Below are 26,895 nucleotides of genomic sequence, written 5' to 3'. Positions count from 1 at the left end.
ACTTAAAAGATGTTTAGGGAATGAAGACAGCGATTAAGTGTTTCAGGTATTATTTTGTCCCATTCTTCATGCAAACAAGTCTTAAGGTATGTAACAGTACAGGGTCAGCATTGTCTATTTTTCGTTCCAAAATTTGCCACACATTCTCTATTGGGGACAGAGGGAACAGGCACCCTCTTCTTCCACAGCTATGCCTTTGTAATGTTTGCATAATGTGGTTTTATACTGTCTTGTTGAAATATATATAGAAAAGGTGTTGTCATCTTGAAGGCAGAGTATTCTGCTCCAAAATCTCAACGTACTTTTCTGCATTAATGCTGCTATCACAGAAGTGTAAATTAACTTTGCCAAGGGCACTGACACAACCCCATACTATGACAGACCTGGGCTTTTGGACTTGTTGCTGATAACAGTCTGGATGGTCCTTTTCTTCTTCAGGCTGGAGCACAGAGCATCCATTTTTTTCCAAGAAAGACCTGAAATACTGATTTTCTGACTACAATATGGTTCCACTGTGTGATGGTCCATCCCAGATACCTCTGAGCCCAGAGAAGTCAATGGTGCTTCTGGGACACAGTTAATATAAGGTTTCCTTTCTGCACAGTAACGTTTTAATTGGCATTTGTGGATGTAACTCCGTATTGTAGAGTTTGACAAAGGTTTCCCAAAGTAATCCCAAGCCCATGTGGTTATATCAGCTATAGATGAATGACGGTTCTTGATGCAGTGCCGTCTGAGAGATCGGAGATCACGGGTGTTCAGCTTAGGCTTGAGCCCTTGCCCTTTACACACCGAAATTCCTCCAGATTCCTTGAATCGTTTAATGATATTATGCACCATAGATGGTGAAATATCCAAATCCATTCCTATCTTTCTTTGAGGAACATTTTGTTAAAACATTTCAATAATTTTCTCACAAATTTCTAAGACTAGGCCTTTTCTGGATACTGATTTTGTACCAAATCATGATTACAATCACCTATTGACGTCACTTGTTTTAAATCACATAATTATTTAATCGTTTTACCTCATTACTAGCCCTAAAGTGCCCCCTTCCCAATGTTTTTTGCAATGTGTTGCAGGCCTGAAACACAGGAATTGATGTACAGTTAGGTCCATAAATATTTGGACAGAGGCAACATTTTTCTAATTTTGGTTCTGTACATTACCACAATGAATTGTGAACAAAACAATTTGGATGCAGTTGAAGTTCAGACTTTCAGCTTTAATTCAGTGGGTTGAACAAAATGATTGCATAAAAATGTGAGGAACTAAAGCATTTTTTTTAAACACAATCCCTTCATTTCAGGGGCTCAAAAGTAATTGGACAAATTAAATAATTGTAAATAAAATGTTCATTTCTAATACTTGGTTGAAAACCCTTTGTTGGCAATGACTGCCTGAAGTCTTGAACTCATGGACATCACCAGATGCTGTGTTTCCTCCTTTTTAATGCTCTGCCAGGCCTTTACTGCAGCGGTTTTCAGTTGCTGTTTGTGGGCCTTTCTGTCTGAAGTTTAGTCTTTAACAAGTGAAATGCATGCTCAATTGGATTGAGATCAGGTGACTGACTTGGCCATTCAAGAATATTCCACTTCTTTGCTTTAATAAACTCCTGGGTTGCTTTGGCTTTATGTTTTGGGTCATTGTCCATCTGTATTATGAAACGCCGACCAATCAGTTTGGCTGGATTTGAGCACACAGTATGTCTCTGAATACCTCAGAATTCATCCGGCTGCTTCTGTCCTGTGTCACATCATCAATAAACACTAGTGACCCAGTGCCACTGGCAGCCATGCATGCCCAAGCCATCACACTGCCTCCACCATGTTTTACAGATGATGTGGTATGCTTTGGATCATGAGCTGTACCACGCCTTCGCCATGCTTTTTTCTTTCCATCATTCTGGTAGAGGTTGATCTTGGTTTCATCTGTCCAAAGAATGTTCTTCCAGAACTGTGCTGGCTTTTTTAGATGTTTTTTATCAAAGTCCAATCTAGCCTTTTTATTCTTGAGGCTTATGAGTGGCTTGCACCGTGCAGTGAACCCTCTGTATTTACTTTCATGCAGTCTTCTCTTTATGGTAGATTTGGATATTGATACGCCTACCTCCTGGAGAGTGTTGTTCACTTGGTTGGCTGTTGTGAAGGGGTTTCTCTTCACCATGGAAATTATTCTGTGATCATCCACTACTGTTGTCTTCTGTGAGTGTCCAGGTCTTTTTGCATTGATGAGTTCACCAGTTCTTTCTTTCTTTCTTTCTTTCTTTCTTTTTCAGGATGTAACAAACTGTAGATTTTGCCACTCCTAATATTGTAGCAATTTCTCGGAAGGGTTTGTTCTGTTTTCGCAGCTTAAGGATGGCTTGTTTCACCTGCATGGAGAGCTCCTTTGACCGCATGTTTTCTTCACAGCAAAATCTTCCAAATGCAAGCACCACACCTCAAATCAACTCCAGGCCTTTTATCTGCTTAATTGAGAATGACATAACGAAGGAATTGCCCACACCTGCCCATGAAATAGCCTTTGAGTCAATTGTTCAATTACTTTTGGTCCCTTTAAAAACAGGGTGGCACATGTTAAGGAGCTGAAACTCCTAAACCCTTCATCCAATTTTAATGTGGATACCCTCAAATGAAAGCTGAAAGTCTGGACTTTATGTCCATGTCCATTATATAACTATAACCTGAATATCTTTCAGTAAACAGGTAAAAAAACAAAATTTGTGTCAGTGTCCAAATATATATGGACCTAACTGTATATTAACAAATGAAATGAAGTTGACCAGACAAAACATGAAATATTTTTAGGTTCATACTGTCTGCATTGAAATACAAGTCAAACTAAATTTAGAAATCAGTGCTTATGGTTTTTATTTGCATTTTCCATTCCATCCCAAGTTTTTGGCTTGTACCGTATTAAACTTGATATTAAATTTTCAAGTGCCATAAAAAAAAAATCTTACCCATCGTCTACTTCGTCCGGACAAGAAGTCAGTGAGGGTGCAACCTCACCCTGTCCACCATCCCTATGGTCAGGTCGGGGCCAGAGGTCAGAGTTCATCTGCAGATTGTTGATTTTTTCCGTAGTTTTCTTCACAAAGCTTGAAACACTTATAATAGCCACAAAAGCACACAAAACACAGAAATTTAGACTTAATTTAGACACACTGACATGTATCAACATCAAGTAAATGCAAGATAAATCCAGTGCAGGAATGACATAAAGCAGAGACTTTAACCTACAGAAACAGGAATAATCACTGTGTAAAATAAGACAGTTCACAAGAAATTGATATTGGATTGAAATTTGAAAATATAACAGATTGTAGGGTTCAAACATACCGTTCGCAGCAGATATGTGAAATGAAAGAATGACACTACAATATAAGGGAAGGCTATTTCTAAATCTAGAAGCCCTATCGAAAGAGGAAGTTAGACTAGGAAAAAGTCTGGTACTGGCCAGGTGCACTTGAGTCAGTGAATCACTGAGTTTTGGTTTTTCCTCATTTAGTTTCACTTCACTTTTTCACTATGCAATGAAAGCTGATCACGCCTATATGCAAGTGTATAATTTTTCCTTTTTGATTCAGTGTTAAACTAAGTGCCTATGCAAATGCATCAGGTTTTCAACTATCCTATTGTATAAAATTGTGATTTTGTGTTTGTGTGTACACAGATCTCTAATTTACACAGCACCATCACATTGATTTCTATATGTATCAAAGTTGGGGACTAATATGGCTGTATGTATGTGATGTATGTGGCCTCCCAGCATTCTTGCTTCAAAAAAATGCAGTTCTTTTTGTGGTTAACTCAGAGAAGATACCTGTCTTTAACAGCCTGCAGTGCGGTGAGTGGTGGTTTTGGACGGAATGAGAGTGGGAGGTGGAACTGCAGGCCGAGATCTGATTTGTCCCCCTCTACACGCACACATGACTGGGGGTCTGAAGATCAGGATGGTGAGATCAGAGATGTTGAAGAGAAATAAAAAATAATGCAGGAAGAGAAAATGAAAAACGGCAAAGGAGAGTATGGGAAGAGGGGCAGAAAGAACAGGAACAGTAGGTGGATGAACCGGGTGGATGAAGACGTGAGAAACATAAGGAATTGATTATGGTATTTGGACCAGAAGAGAAGAAAAAAATATTAAGAAGGCACAGGGGACAAACAAAGGCAGAAATGGAAGGAAGGAACGAATGAAGAGAAAAACAAATCATGAAGAAAATTAGAAATTAAGAAAACATATGACATAAAACCCATAACAGTGGCATGAACTTCAAAGAACATTAATTAGTATGGCATTTTGCATTAGATTCTGATGTTATATCCCTTTTCCACCAACACAGTGCCACTGCTGGTGTTTGTTCAGACACAGCCTCAAGATAACGTCCACAGAAGGTTCCATAAGATTTACTTCTTGAGTGAAGACATGTTCTATAAGTCAAATCCAACATCATCTTTACATTGTCATGGTCTAGGTCTTTGTACTTTGTGCAAGACAACAGATTTTATACTTTGATTACTTTTAGTCGTTTATTTATAACATTCAGCAAATTCAGTGCAACAAAGCCGTTCATTTTGTTAAAATTGCCAGAAAAATATTAACTTTCTCAGATTATTCATATTTGCAAATATTTCATCATCTGCAACAATCTTCTAACAATCTTGAATTCCTCCTGCATTAATTGTGTCTATTTTAATGGCATAAATCAGTGTTTCTCAGCTCCAGTCCTGGGGATCCTCTGCTCTACTTCACCTTTTTCCTGATTGAGCTGAATCGGGTGAGGTCAGAGCAGGAAAACTTGAAACTGTGCAGGCAGTGACTGATGTAAATAATCTTAGTTGCTTGAGCACCAAAAATGGGACACTGAGAGTGGGCATCACTGGTTCATTAGCTCAAGATGCAGCCAGAACAAATATAAATTGATTTTGATGGCTAAGAACCACTGGAAAAGCATGTAATCGGTACAGTGCCAGCACGAAAGGCACACAGCTAAAATAAACAAACAACCAAGTGACCTTTAAGACACTTTCACTTTCATTTTATTTCACAGGTTCTTACCTTTCACTCACAGTTTCATATACAAAGTGCAAACCTATGATGCATCTCATTTAAACAAGCATGTCAACATTTCTCAGAAATCAGACCATATAGGGTCCATACAGGGTCCTTGAATTGAATTTACCTTGCATTTCACACCACAGTCAGACAAAATCTTCTATGATTTTTGTCAGTGTCTGATCTTTGTCTGTTGCCCTCTTACCAGGCTCCACCTGCTCCTCCTCCTGAGTAAAGCTAAACTCCTTCATCCTTTCATCCTCCAGGATTGACTGGCTAAGGAGGGAGCTGGTGTCATCGTCTGACTGGCTGCCTCTACGGCTGATGACGCGGTAGATGCCACAGTCCAGCACACTGAAGCTTTCCTAATGGGGAAAAATGCATTCAGTTTCACTCACGTGTAAACAGTTCTGTCGACATCAAGGTTACAGATACTTGACATCCGTACACTGCCTTTCTTCCTTGCAAAGTAAACACCTGCAAACTGTTAACACTAAAAAACTAAATGTAAGAATTCTCTAGGAGGCCAGCAGCAAGGTCCGATTTTCCTGCGTGCCCGCAGCACGTAACATTTTGGGCGGGCACGGAATTTTTTTATAGATGGGTGCCCGTCTGGCCACCAACTTTTTGAGACAAATTTTCATCAAAATTATTCCTAATAAACTAATATGTGTTAAACAGTCAGAAATCGGAGCGAAAATGACCGGTTTACAGTATGTAGACGGAGGTGCCAATCCCAACATTTAGCGTCACTTTACTCGCCAGGAGGGAATCCCGACCTTATTATTTATAGAACGGGGGTTGCCCTCTTCTGACTGGTTAGTTGGACAGGAAGTATATAATTGTGGCCAATCAAAATCCAGGATTTAGCATCACTTTACCCGCCAACATCGGGACCTAGACCCTAGACTCTTACACAGTCACCACATACTCCGCGAAAAGAGCAGTGTTTCTTCAAATTGCGACCAAAATATGGAGAGACAGCCAGAAAACAACAGGCAGGAATTTAGAAAATACATCTGCCTAATAAATAAACTAATATTTATTTATGAAATATGCATTGAACAGCCAGAAATCGGAGCGAAAAAGGACCCGGTGAAGACACCCAGTGCCTAAACATCGCTTCCAGGTGTGAGGCACATTGACCAGGGGAATCCCAACCTTATTAATAAAAACTGGGGGTTGCCCTCTTCTGATTGGTTAGTTGGACAGGAAGTATATAATTGTAGCCAATCAAAACCCAGCATTTAGCGTCACATTACCCGCCAACATAAAGCCTAGATCCAAGGCCATCAAATCATTGAGTGACCTAGGCTATGCGTGATATATGTGTACTATGCATACTACGTCATCAAAAGATGGGCACCTTTTTTTGCTGGCCGACCTCATTTTAGTAGGAGCAATTTGATTGGTCCACCTGTGAATACAGCCAATCAAATGCGCTGTTAGAAGGGTCTGAGTCACATGATACAACATGTCCTTCTTGCAGAGGTGGTTAAATTCAGAAATAAACCCCCCTCCTGCAAAAATTAGGAGGAAATCTGAGGAGGAGAGGAAGCAAAAAAAGAAGGAATATGAAGAGACAAGAGAGAAGCTTTAAAGTGCTGATGACACGTTTTTGACATCTTTGGCGATGTTTTATAACATAAAAAGTAATTCCCGATGATCCATATATTAATTCACAAAGGCGCCTATTTTACAAGTTATGATAAAAAACGCGGCTATTTGGGCAAATTTGACGGGGCTGCAGCACCCAGTAGACGAAAGAGGAGGAGGAGCTATATGACGTCAGCGAAAGAACCTTCCTCCTAACTTACCAGTTTGTTGTTGATGCGGCAGGTGTTCAGTTTATCATTATTAGTATTTTTATTAGACATTATTATACATTATATATTAGTTATTATGCCTTCGCGTTGTGTTGCCGGCTTTTGCTCCAAAACCCACAAGGATGGGGTAAGTTTATTCAAGTTTCCCAGAGATCCCGAGCTGCATGCGAAGTGGATGAAGCAAGTCAGGCGCACTCGTGACAAGTGGGAGCCCTCACCAACATCCGTCCTGTGCTCTGAACACTTCGATTTGGATTGTTTTGACACCCTTCCCAGCTTAAAGGAATCTCTTGGGTGTTCAGTTCAGCACAAACGTGTGCTGCTACCATCAGCAGTGCCTACAGTATTCCGGAGGGGGTCTACTAGTAGCTATGCCGGATCCAGCAGTCGCCTGGGACAAGACGACTCCTCCAAAGACAGTCCAACTGTCAGAACATGTGTTGAGAAACGACATAAGACAAAGGTACGTAGAGCTATAGAGTGCTCCGACATGATGCTAAAAATAGTAACCATGTGGTCTGCGCGGCCATCTTGGAAGTGACTCGCTCCAGAGCGCTCATAGAGTACACATCATAGAGTACACATTCATGATAATCATAAATGTAATCATAAAGTCGGCGTGATAGTCATGTATTTGCTTGTGAAAGCTTGCGGCTTTCATGTAACTGCCGCCTAGCAACGAGAGGCAAAGGGTAAAGAGGGTAGGCTATCATAGATTCTATTCGGAAGAGATCAACACATGATTGCTTAAAAATTAGGTATTTTAACAATTTGCATCTGTTTTGTGATTATCGTGACACTTGCGTGTTATATAGAACTGTATGTCTTATCAGCACATCGAGGATCTTCCACCGGAGGCTTTAGCAAGTACTCGTAGCAACACTACACTTTACCCTTTGCTATGCGTTGTTAGGGAACGGTAGCAAGTACCCCGATGACCGACTTCAAGAATATGTAGAAAAAATTTAGAAATTATACTTTCCAAAAGTCATTTGAGCTTAGTGTATTGCATTTCCATTTATATTGTAGGTTCTTGCTGATGTTTTTGCGGAGTATGACGCAGCTGCTGAATCAGAAGCTGCAGAGTTTGTATGTACTAGTTGTGAACATTCACATTATTATCAATCTCATTTATTTAAAATCAGATAAAATCATGCCATCATGATCACTGCTTAAAGTACCAGTATTTGGTTGTTGAAGAGCTAGCACTAGAGAGTTCACCGGCGTTTTCATGCGCCATTTCCATCGAGTAGCACCAGAGTAGAACAGCCAGTGAACTGCAGCGTGTTCTTCCGCTGACGTCACAACATGGCCGCGAGCCACGGACCCAGTTTTCTTGCGCTGTGCAATTAAAAGTTGGATATTCGCGTAACAACAGCTTCTTTTCACGTAATTATAACAGAAATCTAACATGTTTGCCATGTTGTATAGTTTATTTAAGAAATTGCACAGAGTCATGTTCGTGTCATCAGCACTTTAAGGACACTTGGGTGCAAGAATTTCCCTGGTTACTGCATGACAAGAAGAGTGGAATGTTCTGCAAAGTCTGCAGGTAGGACCCGCCCCCCAAGTGATACAGTTTTCCAAAAAACAAAATGACAGATTATGTGAATGCTAGCTTTCATGTGGAAAAAAATTCTTTCAACCCAAATGATTACTAATTATGTAATTGGTGATGAATTTTATTTACTGCTAGAGTGTACTGAGCTGAAGAGCTCAGAATCTGGTTCTTCAATAATTTTACAGTATACCATCATAAGAAGTAGGCTTTGATTTCCTTCAGATTATTTTACTCGAACAGGAAATGAAATTCACCACCAATTAAAGATTCATTTTCAATGCCGTGCCGTCTCTGCTACATTTTGGGCACTTAAGTTTTCTGCCAGGCACTTAACTTTTTAAAGTTGAGTGCCCAAATGGCTTGCAACTTTTTGGCCTAAAGGTCATACACTGGCCAGCAGGATAAAAAAACAAAACAGAAGCTAATAAAATGCGTTGGGTGACAATATGTAAAATAATAACGGTAATATTTCACTTATCCAATAGAACCTGCACTACTGGAAAAATGCACACAGATTTCTTAACTATAAATATACAGTAATATCAGGGAGAGATCGTGAGTTGGCCTAGTGGTTAGCGTGTCCGCTTCTCGATTGGGAGATCATGAGTTCTACTCATGGTCGGGTCATATCAAAGACCCTTATAAAAATGGTACCTACTGGCAATACAGATGCGAGTGGGGAGTCAAACTCTAGCGGTTACCAGAGGACTAGCCCCCCCACTGTAACCCTACAGTGGCATGCAAAAGTTTGGGCACCCTTGCTGAAAATGTCTGTTACTGTGAATAGTTAAGTGAGCAGAAGATGAACTGATCACCAAAAGGCATAAAGGTAAAGACAAGATATTTCTTTTCAGTGTTTTCTGCAAGATTTGTGTATTATTTTTGTTTTGTACAACTGGAGAGTGAAAAAAGAAAAGGAACACCATGCAAAAGTTTGGGCACCCCAATACATTTGAGTTCTCAGGTAACTTTTACCAAGGTTCCAGACCTTAATTAGCTTATTGAGCTGTGGCTTGTTCAAATTCTTCATTAGGAAAGGTCAGATGATGCAGATTTCAAAGCTGTATAAATTCTCTGACTCCTCAAACTTGTCCCTAAAATCAACAGCCATGGGCTCCTCTAAGCAACTCCCTTATATTCTGAATAATAAAATAATTGATGCTCACAAAGCAGGAGAAGACTACAAGAACGTAGCAAAGTGTTTTCAGGTACAGTAGCGGTTTCCTCAGATCGTAATGTTATTAAGAAATGGCAGTTAACAGAAACAGTGGAGATCAAGGTGAGGTCTGGAAGATGAAGAAAACTTTCTGAAAGAACTGCTCGTTGGATTGCTAGAAAGGCAAATAAAAAACCCTGTTTGACTGCAAAAGACCTTCAGAAAGATTTAGCAGACCCTGGAGTGGTGGTGCACTGTTCTACTATGCAGCAACACCTGAACAAATATGACCTTCATGAGAGAGTCATCAGAAGAAAACCTTTCCTGCGTCCGAGCCACAAAATTCAGCATCTGAAGTTTGCAAATGAACATCTAAGCAAGCCTGATGCGTTTTGGAAACAAGTCCTGTGGACTGATGAAATCAAAACAGAACTTTTTGGCCACAATGTGCAAAGGTATGTTTGGAGAAAAAAGGGTGCCAAATTCCAGGAAAAGAACACCTCTCCAACTCTGAAGCATGGGTGTGGATCGATCATGCTTTGGGGTTGTGTTGCAGCCAGTGGCACAGGGCACATTTCACTGGTTGAGGGAAGCATGGATTCGAATAAATACCAGCAAACTCTGGAAGCAAACATCACACCATCTGTAAAAAAGTTGAAGTTAAAAAGAGGATGGGTCCTACAATAAGACGATGATCCAAAACACACCTCAAAATCTACAATGGAATACCTCAACAGGCACAAGCTGAAGGTTTTGCCCTGGCCCTCACAGTCCCCTGAGCTAAACATCATTGAAAATCTGTGGATAGATCTCAAAAGAGCAGTGCATGCAAGACAGCCCAAGAAACTTGTAGAACTGGAAGCCTTTTGCAAGGACGAATGCATGAAAATCCCCCAGGTAAGAACTGAAAGATTATTAGCTGGCTACAAAAAGTGTTTACAAGCTGTGATATTTGCCAAAAGGGGGTGTTACTAAGTACTGACCATGCCAGGTGCCCAAACTTTTGCTTCAGGTCCTTTTCATTTTTTGGTATTTTACACCTGTAAATGATGGAAATAAAAATGTAATCTTGTGGAAAATATTAAAGAAATGTGTCGTCTTTACCCTTATGCCTTTTGGTGATCAGTTCATCTTCTGCTCACTTAACTATTCACAGTAACAGACATTTTCATCAAGGGTGCCCAAACTTTTGCATGCCACTGTAGCTATGTAATAGGCGAGAGGCCGAGGGCTATGGAAACGGAGATCGGCGCCGCCCTATGCTCCACATGCTGTGGGAAGGACTTCTGAATATCAGGGAGATGTTAGTGTGGTTTGGTTCTACACTTCCTACAAACTCACATGAGAAGAGATACTGCTTCTGCGACTGCTACAGGCAGAGTCCAAAGGTTCCAATTTGCTGATCAATGCATCCAGTTGACCAATCAGCTCCTGCTGGGAGGCGGGGTTTAGCTGGGCCTTGAGATGCTCCAAGCGATCAATAGGGATGGTCTTTCTTGCCTATGGGAGAAAGATGGAGAGAGAGAATGATGTGTGCAAGGACAAATTTCTAGTGTCTGACAGTAACAAACAGTGCCAACTTATCCTGGTTAGTGTGTTTAGAGTGTGTGCACGAGCAAACGTGACTACAAAAGTGTGTATGTACCCTGCATGTTACTATAGCGTGCTGGAACATGCAACAGACAGTAGCAGCCAGTGTCCAGCTCTCTCGCTTCATCAGTCTCTCCACACAGCGTTCAGCAGGCATCAACAGCAGATGAGACAAATGTCCATCACCATGGAGACAAAACAGTTCATTGCGAAACACTGCTATGTCTACAATATCTGGGCAAGGTGGGAAAAATTGAGAAAATAGGGTTTAACTAAGAGTAAACTTTAATCACTTCTCTGAAAACACAAAAAGGGTAGAAACTGCATTTACTAAACCATACACAGAAAACAATTCAAAGCATCTGGGATAAGCGTCTATATGTGAGTAAAGCTTAGTGATGTCAGTTTCCCAATGTTGGGGTTTAAACAAACAAACAAACAAACAAACAAACAAACAAACAAACAAACAAACAAACAGCCTGGTATATGGAAAACTAAATACAAACCTAACTAAATTTGAGAGTAAATATTAAGACTTTTAAAGTAGTTTTGTAGTAGGTTGAAAGTAGTGGTTCAATAACAAACTGAACTCAGTTGAGTTTATACTTTTTTTTTTGCATCATACTGTACTGTCATGTTTCTTACCTTTCATTTTCGTCCATAGCAAAACCTGCCCACTGTGGGGTGTAAAGATATAAATGGCAGAGTCTGTCCATGTCAGGAGGTTATGATCACTGAAACACAGTTATAAATGAAACTATAAAATAAATCACAATTTTTTATGTATACTATATACAGTGGTGCTTGAAAGTTTGTGAACCCTTTAGAATTTTCTATATTTCTGCATAAATATGACCTAAAACATCATCAGATTTTCACACAAGTCCTAAAAGTAGATAAAGAGAACCCAGTTAAACAAATGAGACAAAAATATTATACTCGGTCGTTTATTTATTGAGGAAAATGATCCAATATTACATATCTGTGAGTGGCAAAAGTATGTGAACCTCTAGGATTAGCAGTTCATTTGAAGGTGAAATTAGAGTCAGGTGTTTTCAATCAATGGGATGACAATCAGGTGTGAGTGGGCACCCTGTTTTATTTAAAGAACAGGGATCTATCAAAGTCTGATCTTCACAACACACGTTTGTGGAAGTGTATCATGGCACGAACAAAGGAGATTTCTGAGGACCTCAGAAAAAGCGTTGTTGATGCTCATCAGGCTGGAAAAGGTTACAAAACCATCTCTAAAGAGTTTGGACTCCACCAATCCACAGTCAGACAGATTGTGTACAAATGGAGGAAATTCAAGACATTGTTACCCTCCCTAGGAGTGGTCGACCAACAAAGATCACTCCAAGAGCAAGGCGTGTAATAGTCAGCGAGGTCACAAAGGACCCCAGGGTAACTTCTAAGCAACTGAAGGCCTCTCTCACACTGGCTAATGTTAATGTTCATGAGGCCACCATCAGGAGAACACTGAACAACAATGGTGTGCATGGCAGGGTTGCAAGGAGAAAGCCACTGCTCTCCAAAAAGAACATTTCTGCTCATCTGCAGTTTGCTAAAGATCACGTGGACAAGCCAGAAGGCTATTGGAAAAATGTTTTGTGGACGGATGAGACCAAAATAGAACTTTTTGGTTTAAATGAGAAGCGTTATGTTTGGAGAAAGGAAAACACTGCATTCCAGCATAAGAGCCTTATCCCATCTGTGAAACATGGTGGTGGTAGTATCATGGTTTGGGTCTGTTTTGCTGCAGCTGGGCCAGGACGGCTTGCCATCATTGATGGAACAATGAATTCTGAATTATACCAGCCAATTCTAAAGGAAAATGTCAGGACATCTGTCCATGAACTGAATCTCAAGAGAAGGTGGGTCATGCAGCAAGACAACGACCCTAAGCACACAAGTCATTCTACCAAAGAATGGTTAAAGAAGAATAAAATGAATGTTTTGGAATGGCCAAGTCAAAGTCCTGACCTTAATCCAATGGAAATGTTGTGGAAGGACCTGAAGCGAGCAGTTCATGTGAGGAAACCCACCAACATCCCAGAGTTGAAGCTGTTCTGTGCGGAGGAATGGCCTAAAATTCCTCCAAGCTGATTTCCAGGACTGATCAACAGTTACCACAAACGTTTAGTTGCAGTTATTGCTGCACAAGGGGGTCACACCAGATACTGAAAGCAAAGGTTCACATACTTTTGCCACTCACAGATATGTAAGATTGGATCATTTTCTTCAATAAATAAATGACCAAGTATAATATTTTTGTCTCATTTGTTTAACTGGGTTCTCTTTATCTACTTTTAGATCTTGTGTGAAAATCTGATGATGTTTTAGGTCATATTTATTCAGAAATATAGAAAATTCTAAAGGGTTCACAAACTTTCAAGCACCACTGTACATTAGTGGATGAAGTATTCAGATCCTTTACTTAAAAGGTGCTGACTGCAAAGTCATCCAAATTTAAAAAAAAATTTTTTTTTTAGCTCACCCGCCGTAGGGTGATGAGCTATTGCCATCACATGGCGTCCGTCGTCCGTCTGTCAACAATTCACAAATTGCTACTCCTTCCTGAGTTTTCAGTGGATTTTGATTCTGATTGTTCTACATCTTAAGCTAAATAAGATGTAGGACAATTTTCTCAACCCATAAAGAAACACGTAATCCTTCAGTTTATTGCAAACATTCAAATTCAAAATCACCATATTTGTAGATACGTGGTTTTCATTGGACAAAAAGTGTATGAAAAACTGTAATCTTAAAAGTAACCACAGCTGTCAGACAAATATAGTGGAGTAAAACGTACAATATTTGCCTCGGTGATACAGTGGAGTAGAAGTATCAAGTTGCAAAAAAAAGAAAAAAGAAAAAAGGAAATACTCAAGTAAAGTACAATACCTTGAAATTGTACTTAACTAAAGTACTTGAGTAGATGTACTTTGTTGCATTCAACCACTGCCTATAAATAATATAGATATTTAGGCACTGCCTAACAGCGGAGCTTCCGATGAGTGTATGAGCAAAATATTTGCAAGGGCACAAAATCAACCTGAAAAGAATAATAATATTATAACATATGAATCATCGAATTGTGTAGTGTAGTGTATTTCACATCAGTAAAGTGCTGCATTGTCTTGTGACAGTGACACCAATAACCAGAACGTCAGTGATGCAGTAGCTCACATGACCGTAGCATGAGAAACCAGACTCGTTTATAATTAACTCAGTTGTTCTTCATGAGAACAATTAGAACAAATTTGAGCTTCCAAACAAAACAAATCAGAATCAAAATCTGTTGAAAACTCAGTGAGGAGTAGCGATTTTTGTGAATTTCAGATGGACGCCACGTGATGGCAATAGTTCATTGCCCTGCAGTAGGTGAGCTAATGAGATACACATCGCAGTTATGACACATATTTATTCCTTTCTTTGACACTGCATGGCATGCACCAGAAGCAACACCACAATATTTATTATGGTGTGACTCTGCTGGGTGCCTGGTGGACAGCAGTGAACCAGTGTGTTCACTTTATATCATTACTATACACTTACGATCGAATATCAAACTTGATATGTCAAACAGTTGTCTGGTTACATCTCTCACGTCCATGCGTGTTTGCGCGTACACACAGTGCCATTAGGACTAATTACCATGCACCTGTTTCTGATTACAGCTCAGTCACAGCGCATACATACAGTGGGGCAAAAAAATATTTAGTCAGTCACCAATTGTGCAAGTTCTCCCACTTAAAAAGATGAGAAAGGACTGTAATTTTCATCATAGGTATACCTCAACTATGAGAGACAAAATGAGAAAAAAAAATCCAGAAAATCACACTGTCTGATTTTTAAAGAATTTATTTGCAAATTATGGTGGAAAATAAGTATTTGGTCAATAACAAAAGTTCATCTCAATACTTTGTTATATACCCTTTGTTGGCAATGACAGAGGTCAAAAGTTTTCTGTAAGTCTTCACAAGGTTTTCACACACTCTTGCTGGTATTTTGGCCCATTCCTCCATGCAGATCTCCTCTAGAGCAGTGATGCTTTGGGGCTGTCGCTGGGCAACACGGACTTTCAACTCCCTCCAAAGATTTTCTATGGGGTTGAGATCTGGAGACTGGCTAGGCCACTCCAGGACCTTGAAATGCTTCTTACGAAGCCACTCCTTCATTGCCCGGGCGGTGTGTTTGGGATCACTGTCATGCTGAAAGACCCAGCCACATTTCATCTTCAATGCCCTTGCTGATGGAAGGAGGTTTTCACTCAAAATCTCACGATACATGGCCCCATTCATTCTTTCCTTTACACGGATCAGTCGTCCTGGTCCCTTTGCAGAAAAACAGCCCCAAAGCATAATGTTTCCACCCCCATGCTTCACAGTAGGTATGGTGTTCTTTGGATGCAACTCAGCATTCTTTCTCCTCCAAACACGACAAGTTGAGTTTTTACCAAAAAGTTCTATTTTGGTTTCATCTGACCATATGACATTCTCTCAATCCTCTTCTGGATCATCCAAATGCTCTCTAGCAAACTTCAGACGGGCCTGGACACGTCTGGCACTGCAGGATTTGAGTCCCTGGCAGTGTAGTGTGTTACTGATGGTAGCCTTTGTTACTTTGGTCCCAGCTCTCTGCAGGTCATTCACTAGGTCCCCCCATGTGGTTCTGGGATTTTTGCTCACCATTTTTGTGGTCATTTTGACCCCATGGGGTGAGATCTTGCGTGGAGCCCCAGATCGAGGGAGATTATCAGTGGTCTTGTATGTCTTCCATTTTCTAATAATTGCTCCCACAGTTGATTTCTTCACACCAAGCTGCTTACCTATTGCAGATTCAGTCTTCCCAGCCTGGTGCAGGTCTACAATTTTGTTTCTGGTGTCCTTTGACAGCTCTTTGGTCTTGGCCATAGTGGAGTTTGGAGTGTGACTGTTTGAGGTTGTGGACAGGTGTCTTTTATACTGATAACGTGTTCAAACAGGTGCCATTAATACAGGTAACGAGTGGAGGACAGAGGAGCCTCTTCAAGAAGAAGTTACAGGTCTGTGAGAGCCAGAAATCATGCTTGTTTGTAGGTGACCAAATACTTATTTTACCGAGGAATTTACCAATTAATTCATTAAAAATCCTACAATGTAATTTCCTGGATTCTTTTCCACCATACTGTCTCTCATAGTTGAAGTGTACCTATGATGGAAATTTCAGGCATCTCTCATCTTTTTAAGTAGGAGAACTTGCACAATTGGTGGCTGACTAAATACTTTTTTGCCCCACTGTATAAGGACTCTCAGTAACACACAGACGTTGCGAAAGCCTTGTATTTTATGTTGCTTTTGACCCTGTTTGTGTTTTTGGACTGCGTGTATTGTATTACCTCTGACATCCTGTCTGTGCCTCACTCAACCACTGCCTGTTTTTTGACTCGGTCTACATTTTGGATCTGTTTGCGAGCGTAAAAAGCCCCGCGAACCTGAGTGACTGAGGGAGAGACAGAGAGCTGTCCTCTGTGTGAGTGAGCAGAGCGGTGTGTGTAGGGGAGGGGCGCTGTGACGCTGTGTGAGGATTTTCATTCAGTCCAAGCACAGATATTGACTTGTATAATACTCGTACTCGGCAAAAGTGCTTTATCCGTACCGGATACTCGTTTCAGCCGAGTATTCAGCTCAACTCTAATACACAGTATGACATGCAGTGAAATGCTTAGTGCAATACTCCATAACTCCACTGTCAAACTGTAGGCTTAGAACTGGAATTAAAAACGTATATTTCTATAGCTGCCCATTAACTTTGTGAAAAAAAAACTTCTTGTTGTGATATCTTGCACAAGTTACCTGAGGTGAAGAAGTCGAGGAAAGGCAAGGGACTGAGGACTCCTCTGACCTGGGTTATAATGTGGCTCATTCCTAAAATTTTCAGATACCATTTTTATGTATCACACCTATGTATCAATTTAAGCATTCAATCAAAAATCTTATCACTGTAAATCTCTCAGATTAATAGTGCTATGAAATAGTATTGCCCTCTCTTCTTCCTTTTTTTGTCACACTTAATTGTTTCAGATCTTCAAACAAAAGACAACCTAAGTGAACACAAAATACAGTGTGAAATGATAATTTCATATATTGAAGGAAAAAGGTTATTCAACACCAAATGACCTTGTGTGAAAAAAGTAACTGCCCCCTTAGTCACTCAATTAACCAATTTTAATTGATAATTGGGTTCAGTTAGACTACAGACACCCAGACTTGATTACTGCCAGTACTACTGAATCTAAAGCTCACTTTAATAATAATAACAACAACAACAACAACAACAACAGCCTTTCCAGCAATGTGAATTTGTCAGAAATGGCAAGCTAAGGTGAAGTGAGGACCCAAGAGCAGACTCAAGACAGGCAGTGTACAAAAAGAAACTTCTTTAATGAAGTACAGGGCAGAGGTACAATAGGGCTCAGGCAAAATTGGTGTTCAAAGAATGGGCCAAGAGGTCAAAACACAGGAGAGCAGGCAGGCATGGTCAGGGACAAAAACAGGACAGAAAAATCTTCACAAAAACTGAAGAAAACAGGGATAAGGGAAACCCAGGCAGAGGAAGCAAAAAACACAATCCAAAGGAACAGGCAGGGAGAACAGGGGCAAAAACTAGACAGAAAACTAGGCAAAAAACACGGAATGATACAGGCAGGGAGAATCGAGAAGTCACAATACCAAAGGGCTGTAGCGAGGCAAGTCTGCAAGAGACAGTCTGGCAACTGGAGTAGCTCCAAACAGCTCTTAAGTAGGCCCTGGCTGATGGGAGAGGAGTGGTAGCAGGTGTGGGAGTGCCGCTTCAGGGAAGATGGCCTTCAGCAGGGCAGGACTGAATTCCTGTCCTGGAGCCAGCATGGAAGTCCCACAAACTCAGGCATGGATGGACTGGACTGTGATAGTACCCCCCCCCTTCAATGGGCACCTCCAGGCACCTTAGGAAGTGCCTCAGGGTGTTGTTGGTGGAAGTCTATGATGAGGGTGGGATCAATGATGAACCTGGCAGGAACCCAGCTCCTCTCCTCAGGACCATACCCCTCCCAATCAACCACGTACTGGAGTCCTCTGCCTCATACCTTCAGCAACCTCCTGACCGTGAAGACCTCACCACCATCTATGAACCTGGGAGGAGGAGGGGGTTTGGAGGGTGGGGATAGGGAACTGGAGATAAGGGGTTTGACTTGGGAGACATGGAAATTTGGGTGAATACGGCACATGGTTACAGGCAGAGACAGTCTTACAGAGCAGGGATTAATTACCTTGGAGACGGGGAAAGGCCCAATGAACCTGGGAGCCAATTTGCAGGAGACCGTCTTGAGGGGCAGGTGGTGAGTGGAGAGCATCACCCGCTGCCCCACCCGATAGATGGGAGCTGCCGAGCGGTGTTTGTCGGCTTGCTCGTTAAACATCTTGACAGAACGTAGGAGCTTTTTCCTGGTCAATGCCCACGTTCTCCTGCAGCAGCGCACAAACACCTGGGCAGAGGGCATGGCAACAACTTCTTGGACGGGGAAGAGTGGTGACTGGTAACCCAGAGAGCACTGGAAGGGGGAAAGACCTGTAGTAGAGGTGGGTAAGGAGTTGAGTGTACTCTATCCAAGGAAGGGTCTTGCTCCAGGAGGCCGCAACCTTGGACACCATGCACCTGAGGGCCACTTCCAGCTCCTGGTTGGCCCGTTCTGTCTGTCCATTGGTCTGAGGGTGGAAACCTGAAGACAGACTGCAAGAAGCACCAATGAGTTTATAGAAAGTTTTCCAGAATTGGCGGAGAACTGGGGTCCGTGGTCTGACACGATGTCTGAGGGGAGTCCGTGTAGATGAAAAACATGGAGTATCAGCAATTCGGCAGTCTCTTTGGTGGTGGGAAGCTTGGGGAGAGGGATAAAATGAACAGCTTTAGAAAAACGGTCGACAACAGTGAGGATACAAGTATTGCCACCTGAATTAGGGAGTCCTGTGACGAAATCCAGGGCTGTGTGTGACCAGGGCCGGTGTGGAACAGGAAGGGGTCGCAGCAGGCCAGCAAGGGGTCTGTTGCCAGTCTTGTTCCTGGCGCAGATGTCACAAGCTGCCACAAACCTCTGGACATCCTCCTTGATGGATGGCCACCAAAAGCGTTGTCGGATGAGTGCCAGAGTCCGGGCTGCTCCTGGGTGGCACCCCATTCTGGAACCATGACCCCACTGCAACACCTGTGCCCACACAGAAACAAAAAGATGATTAGGAGGTGCATTACTGGGCCCTGGGTCCTGCTCATGGGCCTTCTAGACCAGGGTTTCCACCTCTAACAGAGCGGCCCCCATCAGGCACTGCGGAAGAAGGATGGTCTCAGGGGAGGTCGATTCCTCCTGGAGGGGAGAGAACATTCTGGACAAGGCATTGGCCTTACCATTCTTGGAGCCTGGGCGGAAGGAAATTGTGAACTTGAAGCAAGAAAAGAAGAGAGACCATCGGGCCTGGCGAGAATTGAGGCGCTTGGCAGTCCTGAGGTATTCGAGGTTCTTGTGATCTGTCCATACGATGATGGAAAGGTCTGACCCCTCCAACCAATGTCTCCATTCTTCCGAGGCCAGTTTCACGGCCAACAGTTCCCTATTGCCAACGTTGTAGTTTCTCTCAGAGGGGGAAAGCCGACGAGAGAAGAAGGAGCAAGGATGAAGCTTGTCAATAGCTGATCTTTGGGATAATATGGCTCTGACCCCTGACTCCAAAGCGTCGACCTCAACCACAAACTGCCAGGATGGATCTGGAATGGTGAGTAAGGGTGCTGACGTGAACCTTTGTCTGAGCTCGGAGAATGCCTTCTCGGCCCCTTCCCCCCAGCTGAAAGGGACCTTGGTGGAAGTTAGAGCTGTGAGGGGCCCAGCCACCGTACTAAAGTTCCTGATGAATCGCCTGTAGAAATTCGCAAACCCAAGAAACCGCTGGAGTTCTCGCCAAGAGGATGGGGTGGGCCAGTCAGCAACTGCCTTGAGTTTCAGGGGGCCCATCTGAATCTCTGCAGGGGAGATAATGAAACCTAGAAAGGAGACAGAGCTTCCATGGAACTCGCATTTCTCGGCCTTAACAAAGAGTTTATTTTCTAGGAGTCGTTGAAGGACCTGCCTGACGTGGATGCGGTGTTCATCAAGGGAGCGGGAAAATATCAATATATCGTCCAGATAAACAAAAACAAAAAGGTTAAGGTAGTCCCTCAGGACATCATTAATGAGGGCCTGGAAAACCGCGGGAGCGTTAGTCAGGCTGAACAGGACCACAAGACATTTGTAGTGGCCCATGGGGGTGTTGAACGCCGTCTTCCATTCGTCCCCTTCCCTGATCCTCACAAGATGGTAAGCATTGCGCAGGTCTAGCTTGGTGAAAATCTGGGCTCCCTGGAGTAACTCAAATGCCGTGGTCATGAGAGGTAGGGGGTAACGGTTCTTGATGGAGATGTTATTTAGTCCCCAGTAATCAATGCAAGGGCGCAAGGATTTGTCCTTCTCCACAAAAAAGAATCCTGCCCCTGCAGGAGAAGAGGAGGGATGAATAATTCCAGCTGCTAAGGACTTGGTGATGTATTTATCCATGGCTTGCCTTTCAGAAGGAGAGAGAAAGTCACCCCTTAGGTGGTGCAGTCCCAGGGAGAAGGTCAATTCCACAGTCATAGGGCCTATGGGGAGGAAGGGAAACAGCTTGAGACTTGCTGAACACAGGTTTTAGGTCATTATACTCGGGAGGCACATTAGAGAGGTCAGGATATTCACCAATGGTGGGCTGGAGCAGCTCAGCATGAGGGAGGGCAGATCTCAGGCATGACTATAAACAGACTCCATCCTAAAATGGTGTTGTTAGTCCAGTTGACATGGGGGTTATGTAAAGTTAGCCAGGGCAGACCAAGAACTATGGGCACATGGGGGTTGCTCATGACGAAAAACTGGAATCAGAGTGGTTGCTCGAAATTCTTAGGGTGACCAGGGCTGTTTTATGGGTGATAGTGGTCAGACCAGTACCGTTAAGGATCAGGACAGTGAGGGACGGGTTCAGAGCCAGTAGTGGAATCCCCAGGTGCTTGGCAGTGGTCGAGCAGATCAGGTTTCTGTGAGCCCCTGAATCAATGAGTGCCTGGAGGTCGTGGGGCTGATTGCCATGGATAATGACCACTGGGAGTAGCAGTTGATCAGTAGGGGGCTGATTCTGGACATTGCCCACCAGGGCCCCTAAACTCACTGGTGGGCTCTTCCTTTTAAAGGACAAGATTGGCAGTAATGTCCCAGCTGTCCGCAATAAAAACATGCCCTCATATCCCGGCGGCACGGTCATTCCTCAGGTGAGATGCGGACTCGGTCTACCTGCATTGGCTCAGCAGAGGGAATGGGAGGCTGAGGGGGAGCAAGACTAGTCCGAGTTCTTTCTTTCACCCGCTGTCTGATCTGGGAGTCAATACGAGGTCCATGAGACTGGGGAGATCAGGTGGCAGTTCTCGCGAGACCAGTTCATCCTTGATGGAGTCCGACAACCCATTCAAAAATGCGTCAAACAAGGCACTCATTCCAGCCACAAGATGCCGCCAAAGTGCGAAACTCAATAGCATAGTCAAAAGCGGACCGGGCGCCCTGCTGCAGCCCCATGATTTCTCTTGCTGCCTCTCTGCCAGACAGAGAGCAGTCAAAGGTTCACCTCATCTCCTCTGTGAAATTCTTGAAGCTGGCGCAGCATGGTGCATTGGTGTCCCACATAGCTGTTCCCCACTCCTTAGCTTTGCCAGTGAGGAGAGTGATGGTGTAGGCCACTCGGGAACGCTCTGTGGGGAAGGCCAGTGGTTTAAGCTCAAGGGTTAGCGAGCATTGAGGTAAGAATGATCAGCAGGTACCTGGCTCTCTGTCGTATGGCTGTGGGGCAGGAAGTCTTGGCTCCCTGAAGAGGGTTGGAGCAGGAGCTGGAGGAGCGGTAGGTGGAGGGGGTTGTGTAGGAGCAGACATTTCTTGAAGCCGTTGTAGCTGAGTGGCAAGAAGATTGAGTGTGTTAGAGATGGCAACAAGGTTTTGGTTCACCTGTTGGATGTCCTTTTGGCGGGTCCCAAAGAGAGCTCCCTGCTTCGGCACTGCTGCTCTTAGCTGGGCGAAATCTGCTGGGTCCATGCTGGCCAGACTGTGCTGTCAGAAATGGCAAGCTAAGGTGAAGTGAGGACCCAAGAGCAGACTCAAGACTGGCAGTGTACAGAAAGAAACTTCTTTAATGAAGTACAGGGCAGAGGTACAATAGGGCTCAGGCAAAATCAGTGGTCAAAGAACGGGCCACCAAGAGGTCAAAACACAGAAGAGCAGGCAGGCACGGTCAGGGACAAAAACAGGACAGAAAAATCTTCACAAAAACTGAAGAAAACAGGGACAAGGGAAACCCAGGCAGAAGAAGCAAAAAACACAATCCAAAGGAACAGGCAGGGAGAACAGGGGCAAAAACTGGACAGAAAACTAGGCAAAAAAAAAAAACACGGAATGATACAGGCAGGGGGAATCGAGAAGTCACAATACCAAAGGGCTGTAGCGAGGTGAGGAAAGTCTGCAAGAGACAGTGTGGCAACTGGAGTAGCTCCAAACAGCTCTTAAGTAGGCCCTGGCTGATGGGAGAGGAGTGGTAGCACGTGTGGGAGTGCCACTTCAGGGAAGATGGCCTTCAGCAGGGCAGGACTGTCCTGGATCTGGCCTGGAGCCAGCATGGAAGTCCCACAAACTCAGACATGGATGGACTGGATTGGACTGACAGAATTAGACCAACATGTCTCAACAAGCAGCATGGTATTGCCATGATTAAAATAAATTCCAGAAGAGATGAAAAAGAAAGATATTGGGATATCTCGAAAGAGTTACAAAGCCATTTCTAAGGCTCTGAGACCCCAGTGAGCCACAGTGAGAACCATTATCGCCAAATGGAGAAAACTTGGAACAGAGGTGAATCTTCCCAAGAGTAGCCGGCCGACCAAAATTCCTCAACAGATCATCGAGGAAGCCAAAAAAAGGACCCAGACAAACATCAAAGGAACGAAAAGCCTCACTCACCTCAGATAACGTGAGAAGTTCATGATTCTACAATTAGAGAGAGACCCGATATAAAAACTGACATCCATTGAAGAAATGCAAAGCAAAAACATTTGCTAACCAAAAGGAAGAAAAAGGCTCATCTCTGATTTGTCAAAAAAACAAACAAACAAACAAACAAACAAACAAACAAACAAAACAAAAAACCCACACATTTTCATGACCCCTAGGTCTTTTGGGATGGTGTTTTGAAGACTGATAAATCAAAAGTGGAATGTTTTGCAATACATGTTCTGTTACATCTGATGTAATTCGAGCACAATATTCCACAATACAAACACCATGCCAATAGTCAGACAGAGTGATGGTAGTGTGATGGCACAGGGACGCTTTGCTGCTTTGGAGCCTGGATGATTTGCCATGATCGGTGCAACTCTGAAGCTCAAGTGCAACTTGATTATGCAGCAAGACAACGATCAGAAGCACATACGAAAGTCCACCACTGAGTGGCTTAAAAGAAAACAAAATTAAGGTTTTAAAGTGGCCTCATCAAAGTTCTGACTTGAACCCCATTGAGATGCTGCAGTAGGACCTTATATGTGCAGTTCATGCTTAAAAGCCCTCCAGTTTGGCTGAATTCTGCAAAGAAGTCAAAGTCCCTCCTAGGCAGGCTCCTGTCCCAGTACTAACCAGACTTAGTGCATTGAGTGGCGCCGATCTCAGTTTCCATAGCCCTTGGCCTATCGCCTATTACAAAGCTAGGGGCCAGTCCTCTGGTAACCACGAGAGTTTGACTCCCTACTTGCATCTGTATTGTGGTGTGCCTTGCCAGATGACAGCAGGTATCATTTTGATAATGGTCTTTGGCATGACCTGACTGTGAGCCAAACATGCAATCTCCTGGTTGAGAGGAAGACATGCTAACCACTAGGCCAGCTCATGGTATTCTGCAAAGCAGAACAGACCAAAATTCCTCCACAGGGATATGAAAGACTGAGCTCCAGTTATTAGAAGCATCCAAATGCAGTTGTTGCTGCTAAAGGTGATGCAACTCGTTGCTGCACAAGTGGGAAGCCATGGCCTAGAGCTTAGAGAAGCAGCCTTGGGCCCAAAGACTTGCTGGTTTGATTCCCTGGACTGGCAGGAAAAAATGTGGGAATAAGTGAATGAACAGTACTTTCCCATCCCTCTGTATCCATGGCTGAAGTGCCCTTGAGCAAGGCACTTAACTGCTCCCCACAAAGCTGCCCACTGCTCTGGGTATTTAAGTGTGTGCGCGCTCATTGCTCACTTGTGTGTGTTCACTGCTTCAGAAGGGTTAAATGCAGGAAGAATTTCAGTGTGCTCTAATGTACATGTGACAAATAAAGGTGTCTTCTTCTCAATCCTTCAATAAATGAAATAATCATTAAAACTGTGTTTTCCTCATGTTCTTATTGTCTTATCTGAAATCATATAGTGTAACAAATATGCAATATTGGAGGAAATCAGGAGGGGGCATATACTTATGGTATGTGTACATGCCACATTCCATTTTTAAAACCCATCAAACAGAATCAGAGACTCTCTGAACCACATACTTGCAAGAGATGAGAGGCAGAGCAGGGCAGGCAAGCAACTGTTTAAACTGATGGGTGCTAAGCACCTCTCCACTGAAGTTGGCCTCCCAAATGCGCGAGCCTGGTCGAGCGCAGTACACGAGATGAGCAGTGCCTGCCCCTGGTGTCCTTGATCCGGTCTGCTGCTGTGGCAAAAAACAAGCTCCGTACTCTCCGTCACGCTCCTTATTCCCCACTCGCCAAAACTTCTCCCTTTCGGTGTCACAGAGGTAGCACCGGCTAAGAGAAGAAACCAGCAGATGACCCTCCAGGTATCCCAACTGTACCACATGAGAGTCAACTGTAGTGATGTTCTGAACTGGGAAGATCACAAATCCTGAACCCTGTACAAAATACACACACAATCTTTTTTTTATTAGGTGTATGAGAATAATGATACAGATTTCAGCTATTAAGGTACTCTTAAAAAATTTATATATACACAGTGCCTTGAAAAAGTATTCATACCCCTTGTACTTTTTCACATTTTTCCACCTTACAACCACGAACTTAAAAACTTTTTATTGAGATTTTATGTGATAGACCAACACAGAGTAGCACATAATTGTGAAGTGAAACAAAAATGATAAATGGTCTTCAAAATTTTAAACAAATAAAAATCTGAAAAATGTGGTGTGCATTAGTATTCAGCCCCCGTACTCTGATACCTCTAAATACAATCCAGTGCAATCAATTGCCTTCAGAAGTCATCTAATTAGTTAATAGAGTCCTACTGTGTGTAATCTACTCTCAGCATAAATACACTTGTTCTGTGAAGGCCTCAGTGGTTTGTTAGAGAACACTGAAGAACAAACAGCATCATGAAGACCAAAGAACTCACCAGACAGGTCAGGGATAAAGTTCTGGAGAAGTTTAAAGCAGGGTTAGGTTATAAAAAAAATCCCAAGCTCTGAACATCTCAAGAAGCACTGTTCAATCCATCATTCAAAAATGGAAAAAGTATGGCACAACTGCAAACCTACCAAGACATGGCCGTCCACCTAAACTGACAGAGCGAGCAAGGAGAGCACTGGTCAGAGAAGCAGCCAAGAGGCCCATGATCACACTGGAGGAGCTGCAGAAATCCACAGCTCAGGCGGGAGAATCTGTGCACAGGACAACTATAAGTCGTACAGTCCACAAATCTGGCCTTTTTGGAAGAGTGGCAAGAAGAAAGCCATTGTTGAAAGACAGGCATAAGAAGGCCCGTTTGCAGTTTGCCAGAAGCCATGCAAGGGACACAGCAAACATGTGGAAGAAGGTGCTTTGGTCAGATGAGACCAAAGTTGAACTTTTTGGCCTAAATGCAAAGCGCTATGTGTGGCGGAAAACTAACACTGCTCATCACCCTGCACGCACCATCCCCACTGTGAAACATGGTGGTGGCAGCATCATGCTATGGGGATGCTTTTCTTCAGCAGGGACAGGGAAGCTGGTCAGAGTTGATGGGAAGATGGATGGAGCTAAATACAGGGCAATCCTGGAAGAAAACCTGTTGGAGGCTGCAAAAGACTTGAGACTTGGAAGGAGATTCACCTTCCAGCAAGACAATGACCCTAAACATACAGCCAGAGCTACAATGGAATGGTTTAGATCAAAGAATATTCATGTGTTAGAATGGCCCAGTCAAAGTCCAGACCTAAATCCCATTGAGCATCTGTGGCAAGATTTGAAAATTGCTGTTCACAGACACTCTCCATCCAATCTGGCTGAGCTTGAGCTATTTTGCAAAGAAGAATGGGCAAAAATTTCAGTGTCTAGATATGCAAAGCTGGTAGAGACATACCACAAAAGACTTGCAGCTGTAATTGCAGCAAAAGGTGGCTCTACAAAGTATTGATGCAGGGGGGCTGAATACTAATGCACACCACATTTTTCAGATTTTTATTTGTTTAAAATTTTGAAGACCATTTATCATTTTCGTTTCACTTCACAATTATGTGCTACTCTGTGTTGGTCTATCACATAAAATCTCAATAAAAAACTTTTAAGTTTGTGGTTGTAAGGTGGAAAAATGTGAAAAAGTTCAAGGGATATGAATACTTTTGCAAGGC

At 42.9% G+C, this 26,895-nt stretch overlaps 1 protein-coding gene across 2 annotated transcripts in view; it reads right to left on the bottom strand.

The window, feature by feature from the left end:
• hps5 (HPS5 biogenesis of lysosomal organelles complex 2 subunit 2) overlaps positions 1 to 26,895 on the bottom strand; it is a 69,777-nt gene that overhangs the window by 26,915 nt on the left and 15,967 nt on the right. Inside the window, exons 6-13 of one of the 2 annotated variants that reach the window (XM_060914527.1) lie at positions 24,824 to 25,185; positions 17,032 to 17,103; positions 11,840 to 11,928; positions 11,250 to 11,428; positions 10,946 to 11,104; positions 5,267 to 5,426; positions 3,829 to 3,946; positions 2,966 to 3,112 (exon numbers count right to left, since the gene is read on the bottom strand). In XM_060914527.1, the coding sequence (XP_060770510.1) occupies positions 2,966 to 3,112; positions 3,829 to 3,946; positions 5,267 to 5,426; positions 10,946 to 11,104; positions 11,250 to 11,428; positions 11,840 to 11,928; positions 17,032 to 17,103; positions 24,824 to 25,185 (1,286 nt within the window). The remainder of the gene's footprint in view (positions 1 to 2,965; positions 3,113 to 3,828; positions 3,947 to 5,266; positions 5,427 to 10,945; positions 11,105 to 11,249; positions 11,429 to 11,839; positions 11,929 to 17,031; positions 17,104 to 24,823; positions 25,186 to 26,895) is intronic. The other variant, XM_060914528.1, reaches the window with a different exon arrangement.

This window comes from Neoarius graeffei, chromosome 2 (genome assembly GCF_027579695.1).
Source record: "Neoarius graeffei isolate fNeoGra1 chromosome 2, fNeoGra1.pri, whole genome shotgun sequence".
Lineage (NCBI taxonomy): Eukaryota > Metazoa > Chordata > Actinopteri > Siluriformes > Ariidae > Neoarius > Neoarius graeffei.
The sequence above is the reverse complement of the archived record's forward strand: the minus strand, read 5'-3'. Positions and strand labels throughout refer to the sequence as shown.